The sequence below is a fragment of the Amblyomma maculatum genome, chromosome 6, assembly GCF_055883805.1.
Source record: "Amblyomma maculatum isolate TAMU_Amacu chromosome 6, ASM5588380v1, whole genome shotgun sequence".
Lineage (NCBI taxonomy): Eukaryota > Metazoa > Arthropoda > Arachnida > Ixodida > Ixodidae > Amblyomma > Amblyomma maculatum.
This window is the reverse complement of record NC_139349.1, coordinates 39,108,936-39,117,816: the sequence shown is the minus strand read 5'-3', so window position 1 is coordinate 39,117,816 and position 8,881 is coordinate 39,108,936. Positions and strand designations below refer to the sequence as shown.

Genomic DNA, 8,881 nt, shown 5'->3' with positions numbered 1-8,881 from the left:
TATGGTTGGAAATGTTTATGCAGGCAATATAATAGGATCAGGTTAAATCACTATACCACAAGATCACCATGACATTGTGGCCATGAAGCTTGGGCACGAAGTTACCCGTGGCGGCAAGGCATCTATAAAGTCATCGAGGAAACAGATTATGGAGCCATGCCAGCTCTCACGGGATAACCATCGTAGACCCAGCCGTCGACATCGTGACACGCGCTACGTGTGGGCTGTGCTGGCCCTCTAAAAAATGTTTGATTATGGCTGATGGTCACTGATGGTCTTGATGGTTACTGATATGTTACACTCGCTAGTGGCAACTTTTGGCGGGATATCGTTAAAGGTGCGGCACGTTCCTCAGAAAATACGGCGTTGTCGTTGTCGTCGGCGTTGTGAGAGAAAAACCAAGGGTATGACCCTGACATGTGGGTGTTAGTCCGCTGGTGAAATGGTCATCGTGTATTGACTGGCCGTCTGGTTGTGTGGCGTCCCTTGACCACATGAAACGACATCACGTTTTGAGATTGAAGGGTGAGATCGGATGGCAGCCTTCGAGGATCATTGGACGCCGTGTTAGATACGCTACCCCTAGGCCAAGCAGGTACGTTCGATGAAGCAGGAACGGCTTCGTTAAAGCGGGTGTTTCCATCTACGTCGGGTGATCTTTCGCAAACGACTGTACGCTGATAAGAATGTGCGGGATAATAGAGGCACAAATTAGGGATATACGAGTAGCAAAGTGCATGTACTCATGTACTCAAAACAGGACTGGCAAGACAAACCTCCATACGGGAGCCTTTGACACTATCGCGCCATACCCTTCAAGGTAGAGATTAAGTGTCGCCCCAATTTTGGGTTTCCAAACGGGTGATGCGACAACGGGACGGCTCTACGCAATCTAGCAAATAACAGGCGTCAGCCGCCATAGAACGGCCATGTTTGACCTAGAAACGCCGTAACTCTTAGCCGGGTAGAATTTGAACCGCATTCTGTTACTGAGCAAAGCCTACCCAGTAACCACCAGTCAGTTGCAGCGATGATTACAATGGTCTGACAATTTCTTCTTGGGGTCACATCAGTGCCTCGTACCGTAGTGATCAGTGTGCTGTGTACTAGTGCAGTGCACTGGGAAGATCGTGTCGGGTCATTTGAATCAAATAATCGAAGTGCGATCACTTTCAAGAAGCAAAACTACAAGTATTGGCGACGCTTGTGTGGGGCATTGAGCAACCCGAGCAAACTGGCAATGTCCACGCATCACAGAAAGTCAGTAACAAGATATATAAGAGTGTTACGCATACCTGAGCGGATAAGGCGATCGATCGCCGCATAGTAGTACAGAAACCTTGTCAGAAAAGGTGTGGGCGTTGTATCTGAGATCTTTGTGAACGTTAAAATCATCGATAGCAGGAAGATGCCGACTGGTTCACGCCTATAGGTGTACGCAAATAGCAATAATGTTTGAATAAACAGTGAATGCGACGTCCAATACCAGCTTTAATGACTCAAAGATGTTTTCCCTCAACCTGCACACTGAGTTAACGCACCTCTCTTCGGTTAATTGGCAATTTTTCTGCTTGAATCAACTAATTAATCATTTTTCGTCTTTTAAACAAGCCAAAAAGATGCCCATTTCATCGAATTTATTTTTTGCTTTCTTTCAGAAACCCGTAGCAAGTGAACAACGCACCTGGCGAGGAGGCGGAGAAAGACCTCGGCGTAACTCTCAATAGCCAGGACTTACCATGGCCAACTATTGTTATAATTCTTCTATTTGTTTTTTCGGAGTCATCCATTGCCTCGTAAATGCTCTGTAAAGCATTATTTTACTAGTGGCCTAAATACATTGGCTTCTTTTCAAGGCCTATTATTTGTTGGTACTCCCGATCCTTGGTTATCTCAGGCGCCGTATCTAAAGTTCCTTGGCCTACGTTGGCAATATCGTGCTTCTTGAAGAAACTCGAGCACCTGCAACGACGGCCTTCAGCGCTTATAGGTTTACTTCCTCCTAGCCGCGACCCAAGCCACCAGGAAGTTCCATTTTGAAGAAAAGTCGTGAAAAGTTAGCAGTTATTCGTTTCTTGTGCATGTTCGTGTTATTTTTGTCGCATAAAAGTTACTCTGAAGTGACCGCACCAGACGGTTGCTTTCTCCTAATACAAAAGGAAGCGTTGTGCGTCAGCGATAACAGTTTATTCCGAGACAATACCGCTGCTCAGCTCTGGATGTGCCCAGCTCGAAATGCCATAAAAAAATGTTCGTCACGTAGCGGTTGCGTCACTGGACTCAGACGGTGGATACTGGCAAGACCGCAGGAAACAAGGAAAAAACATACGTTCATTTTCAAACCAAACGGAAATACACTGACTGTTATGCACAGTTCTTCAATTGTTCTTAGTTGCGGAATCTTATCATAAATTCAAAGATAGCCGCTTTAACGTTGTTTTCGTGTCATCTTCAGTTGGAAGAGCTAATACTGTTCTAAATGCGGGTCTATCAGGTTCGTGCAGCGCCTACCCAAACTGTTATTTGCGGAAGATCTCTTATAATCGCCAGAAAGTCGATTAAGTGTCTTGCCGCACTATAGAGCAAGCTGGCAATGTATTATGCTAATAGGTGGTCGCTCAGGGTGTGGCAAGGCACCATGTATACCCCAGTCCCTTCCTCCCGAATAGAATGGCACGATGTTGAACTACAACGTAGATTTAATTGGGTCAGTTCGCGAATGTCGATTTCTACATGAATGTGGGTTCCACGTGTTCACTATATAGCGTGTGTGTAGCGTTTTAAGATAAACAAGATGTAAAATTCGGATATCTTTTAACCAAGTTTATTTCTAATATTTTCTTGCGCGAGCATTTCCTTTCCTGTCATTAAATACGGGTAAGAAAAAGCAGAGAAAATGAAGATGCATTATTGCCGTGAATGCAGGTAGGCGAAGGAGGCTTCTGTGAAGCAGGTACAGAATAAAATGTTACATGTTGTTGAAGCTAGCTGTTCTGTTTCATGACATTTAAGCTCTCCCGACACACTTTAGCGTGGATGAAAAGTCGGTGGCCTAAAGTGGAGCTCGAGCTTATCTCTTCCGTCACGGAATGCCGTACTATAATGACGTCATAACATGTCTGCGGTGGCACCCTTGCCGCAGTGTCATATATCCATGTCCTCATATAAGAACTCATCTAATTATACTGGGTTGACACTGATAACTGAGTGCACAAGGGTTTCCCCACGCATTGTTACTGGGCTTTTTTGCGCACAAAGATAATCCTCGGTGTCTCTTAATTACTAAATAGAAATGAACAGCATATATTTCTAGCGAAGTATATAGGACATGGAAACCTCTGCAGTCATAATAGGCAGTTGCGTCATTTGTCCTATTATGTGTGCGTTTGGCGTCCAGCGTGACCTAGTGGTAGCGTCGATTAAACGTTTTTGTACGTAGCTTTAAGTACTGCTTGCCTTTGTTCGAGTAGTGTAACGAAGTTTTCTCAGTTTTCTTTCCACGTCATACGCCGCATATAGACACAGAGGCGACGACGTCATATCGAGCAACGAGCGCCAAACGATGTGTCTGACTTACTCATGTAATGGAAATGTCCTTGCTGCTTCTGTGGCATTGGTGTCATTTCTCGGGCTTATCGGACTCCTGACCTAACGTAAGTGTGACCCGCTGAAATAGGTGATGGGCATTAGATTTCATGATTCCTATTTTTCTGGTTGAACGCTGAGATGTGTTCTGGGAAGCTAGATTCTTGCTGACTGCAGCGGCGATTCATTGCCAGCAAGCATGTCAAACCAGGGGCTGTAGGGTGTACTGCTTGACGCTATAACTTACATCGGACTAAGCCAATCATAGTACGGCGTCAATGTTTTGTTAGCTGCTACTGTTGCCAGAACCACTTGTTGTTGCTGCCCTAAAACAAATGGTGCTTATACCCCAGAGGAGATTGGCCATGACCAGGCGGTGATTACAATTTCTTAGATTGCATACTGCAGAAATGAGATTTTAGAAATTTGAGCAAATCAAGTTCAGTGGCAGGGATGGTTCAGGATGGTACTGGGCATTAGTGAGTTTAATTTGTAAGATTAAGGAGCGAAAAATCAAACATAGCTAGAAGCAACAAGAAGAGAGTGTCGAAAATAACGGACGAAGAATTATAACAATCCTGGTACGTTGCAAAACCTTTTGATTCTAGACCGAAATTTTTCATGGCAAAGCAAACATTTCCATCGGTACGTGCCAGCATAGAAGAGCCAAGAGACAGAATAACCGCAGAAGACAAGCGCAAACTAAGTCTTTGTAAGGGCATTTCTAACAGCCACAGCAGTGTTGCGCATTAAGGTTTTCGTCTTTTTTAGGTGAGAAATAAATCGATGTTTTGGGTCATTCCTGGGCTAGTGAGCTTGAACACGGCAAAAAAAAATAATAATAATATTGCGTTCCAAGAAGGAACCAGGAATACATAACATCGAAACACCTCTTTATTTTATTTTATTTTTTCGATTATAAATGGTTTTCCCAGACAGAATCATGTGCGTCTGCCTAAATGGGACACGAGCTCACACGCGCTGGCAAAGACAAAGATGCATCGAACGCAACGCACAGCGCTTGAGAGATCCGTCAAAGCCTAGCTTCAAGAACCGGCAGTGCGCGGAACAGTGGGTATATGGAGGTCCAGATGAGCCGTTACGTGAGTTGCCAGACCGTCACGGTCAACTGCGATCCAAGGGCCGCCGGCGACTGCATTCCGGAGGAACTGTTAGAGTGCTGCCAGAAGTTGATCCAAACACGCGAATATCACGGAGAAAGCGGTTCCGAGGAAGTGCCCGTGTGCCTGGCACACAGGCGTCGCAACGGTTGCTCGGACGCTGAAGCCAGTGCAGCATCAAACAGCGGCGGCTGCAGGCGTTTCAAGTTCATCAGCTTCCTGAGCCGCCTGCATGGCCAGCCCAAGCCAAAGCAGTCTCCGGAAAAGGCCCGACCATCCCGGTATGTCTCGTGGACTAGATGTGCAGAAATCAACGGCAGTCCAGGAACATATCGCTCAAGCTCACCGAATTTAGAAAGCATGCATGCGTTTTCGTGCTACTGAGCAATAGCTAGAGTATTGAGCACAAGCAGAACAGTTCGAGATGTATACTGCTTTGCGAGACGTTAAACTGTGGAATACGTTAAAATAATCTTTCCGCTATGGAAGGTATTCAAATGGCATCACGGGCGCCCTTTTATGGTGCTGAGCACAACTTCAGCAGTGCAAGCCGGAACAGATACCGATAAGCGAATTAGATATACCTGCAGCCTTTCATTGTGCTTCATGCACCACAAAATGCTCTATGATATGCGCATACTCGATCCTATAGCGTTACTTATAAAGCACAGTGCGGCTTCGATATAAAAAAACCTTACGATCCATCCATCTCAAATCTATAATCTAAAAGCGTATGATGACATAAACGGTCTTGCTAAGCGAAACACGGAATTAACTTTTGAATCGATAGCTTCACTACGCGAGGTAAAGCCAAGTTCACCGTGTGCTTCCGACGACCTTCAAACAGCTTAGAGGTCAAGTTGGAACTTCATACCGCTGTCGCACGGGCACTTCGGATCGTAATCAAGTCGATCGAAATCGAGCTCGATGCGGATCCGGCGTTGCTAAACGGCGAGTTCAGTCGCGATCACCCACGATCCTGCACTACCGCCTCGACCGTGATCGAACTGCCGTTGCCACCCTCGTTCGCAGATATTAATTAAATAGAGCAATTAAAAGTAAAGATTACTCAAAATATTATCTAACAGGTACAATTTTAAAATGAATAGCTTTGTGTTAAAACTTTTGTGATATGCACTGCAAAGCCATGTTCAAACTCCCGACACCACGTGCGTGCCTGCGTGCGCGATGGATGACACAGCTGCTATACACTCGTCCACGAAGCTGTGGTCAGATAAAGGAGACCAAAGTTTTAACCAAGCTTATATATATATATATATATATATATATATATATATATATATATATATCCCAGGCGGCTGTGTGAACCTTGAACCACATGTGAGCGGTTTGTTTAGAACATGTAAACTGATATATATATTACAAACAAATCCTGGTGCTCTTTGCGCGTGCAGCGCCACCTCGTGTAGCGATCTAACTTGTCGATCGGAAATGAGCGCGTTCTTGTAGCATGGTGCATCTCAACCGAGCTTGAAACTCCAATCACGATCGTTAACGATCACGATCCGTAGTGCCCGTATGACAGCAGATAAGTCAAACCACTTTGGCTAGCTATGATCCCACCAAAGGCCAAGGTCAAAAGTAAAAGTAAAAGTCAAGATCAATTTGAAGGTCAAGGTCAAGGTCAAAGGTCAACTGATTTGGGAAGTAGCCTAACGCGTGAGCAGCTGCGTGGCGAGACACATGATCGCTGACATCAATCTCGAGTATATGTAGAGGTGCTCCGCGCGCCTCGGCCGGAGCTATCTCTTCCTACTAGGTTTAACCGAAACTAAACCACAGCAAATGGATTTGCACGGCTTCTGATGGAATTTAAATATAGAAATGACCTTTTGTAGAGACAGTACTAAGACCTCTTAGAAATCGTCTTTTGCTCCATGAGGCTTGGCCCAGGGAAGAGGACCATATAAGAAGTAAAAATAAGAAGCGATGCCAGACCGTGAACTTTGATTTTGTCTTCTACTCGTGCTTATCAGCTCTCAAAATTTGGAGGTAGTTTTCACTTGGAGCACGATTCACTTTACCGCAGCAGTGAGTATAAAGCTCGATGTGAAAAACGGTCTTAGCGCTTCCAATGTTGCCAGGAGTGATTGCGTCCAATCGCGCGATAATGTTCGCTCACAGCAGTTTACATCTCCTTAAAGGTGCACTTCGGTACCACAATTCGTAACTTTTGCCGTGTGAGGCTGCTACCTCAGCGTTTTCTCGCAAGGTGGTTATATGACATTTCTCCTTTTAAACTGTGCTTAAAATTTAGACCAGGGCAGAATTCTATATTTGTTCATAACATCACGTCACTTCATTACTACCCTGGTTGAAGAAATTCACAGCTCGTGAAATAACCGAGGCGCTTCTGCTTATATATTTTTGAAGTATAAATCAGAATGCCTTTAATTCGGCTGGTGAGTAGTGTTCACGAATACTATTTTTGGCGTCTCATATCATACTTCTGTACCCTCTGCCTTTGTGTTCGGATCTCCCTTTGCATCAACCACTGCTTAGACATTGCGGTCGCGGCAGTGAAAGACAAGATGACGAGTCTTCTGCTTCACATTGGGTCGGTGTTTAGATGAGAAATTGAAAGAACGCGATAACAACACTTAGACGTGCATTAGAAATGTCATTGCTGGGCACGCAGGTGGTCCGTCCGCGCTCGACAACGCTTCCACAAGTTGGCGTCATGGGTACATGCGCTTCGACTGGCGCTTCGTCGTCCGGGCGAGGCGACGCCCACACCCAAGGAGGAATACAAAAGTCCCGCTTCTGCTGAGGCCGAGCAGTCGCCCTTTGTGGAGTCTCCGAGCGAGGAAGACTCGGACTCGTGGCCGCAGGACTGCTTCCAGGATGTCCCTCTGTAAAAGGACCGTCGCTGCAATGCCAGCCTCATTGCGCAAGGACGGCCATACCGTCCTTCTCCCCACAAAAGGAACCGACAAAGTGGCAAAGACCGACATCTACCGGGACTGACCTTTGAGGGGACTTGCATGTGAATAGCAGACACAACGATGTTTCGTGTGCGGTCAACTGTTCACTTGGAAACCTTACTGTTCTTGTTAAAGCTGCTCGTTTCACACTGGGTGTTGCATACAAGACTCATACTTCCTTCATGCGTGCTGTGGTGGCCGTCCTCCATTTTCTGAACTCGCCTCACCATGTCTAATCGAACCAAATAAAAGGCTGAAGGATTTTCATTCAGAAGGAAAAGAGTTCACGAAGAGGGTAATAGCGCGATAAGTGGCTGCCTCTGCAAAGAAAGGTTTAGAGATATACACTAAACACGATATAAGGTGCGAATGGTTGAGCCGAATGGCGCATCAATAAACCAGGCCAGAGGTCGTGCGCTGCACCAAATCATACTGTCGCACACTACACAGAACCCTCGTTGGACTCCATGCATTCTAAGTAGAAAAATAATGTCTCGCTCACCTGTGACCTCGCTATAGAATTGAATGTTTAGTTTGGTTTGTTTTATAGGGCTTAACGTCCCAAAGCGACTCAGGCTATGAGAGAGGCGTAGTGGAGGACTCCGCAAATTTCGACCAACTGGGGTTCTTTAACGTGCACTGACATAGCACAGCCTCCATCGAAAAGCGGCCGCCGAGGCCAGGATTCGAACCCGCGTCCTTGGGAACAGTAGTAGAGCGCCGTAACCACTGCGCCACCCCGGCGGGGTAGAATTGCCTGTGAAGACGACAGCAGTCACACTAAATTGCAACAGTGATTGCTCTACTGAAATGGGCAATTCACGTCTGCTGTGACACGACACAGATCGGGAAGCAAACACCGACATGGACTGGGCTTACAACGCGGCATGAACGTGTTTTCCATTCTAGAGTTAAGGTAACCGGGCAGTTATTTTTGGCCTAGCACAGGAATATCGCAACGGTGCGTCAAAGGATGTAGCGAAAGATAGCCGCCGATATGATAAAGCATGAACCCCGTACAACCTACATGTAACGTTGTTCCCTAAATGGTCAAGTCTACCGGGGAAGTGTAGCTAGCGAATGCACGTTTTGCCTCTCTGGTTGACGTCACTTCCTTGGTCGTGTAAAGCGTCGAAATGTTACACCTTGAGAGGCACGCAGACCTGATTTTCGCTCAAGGTTACGTATATGGTTTCAGTAATTCCTGCGTTAAAAACGAAAACCGATAAA

General features: G+C 45.9%; 1 protein-coding gene across 1 annotated transcript; it reads left to right on the top strand.

The window, feature by feature from the left end:
• The first annotated feature begins 4,664 nt into the window (after window positions 1-4,664).
• Window positions 4,665-7,803, top strand: LOC146185579 (uncharacterized). The gene is made up of 2 exons (XM_084607864.1): window positions 4,665-4,987; window positions 7,366-7,803. The coding sequence occupies exons 1-2, from the start codon at window positions 4,665-4,667 to the stop codon at window positions 7,583-7,585; spliced, it is 543 nt and encodes a 180-aa protein (XP_084463990.1). The 3' UTR covers window positions 7,586-7,803.
• Window positions 7,804-8,881: the final 1,078 nt, after the last annotated feature.

Excerpts from the sequence above, each read along its gene's own strand:
- LOC146185579 (XM_084607864.1), top strand. The coding sequence starts at position 4,665 with ATGGAGGTCCAGATGAGCCGTTACGTGAGTTGCCAGACCGTCACGGTC. Across the intron at positions 4,988-7,365 it reads GAAAAGGCCCGACCATCCCG|GTGGTCCGTCCGCGCTCGAC; the intron begins GTATGTCTCGTG and ends CTGGGCACGCAG.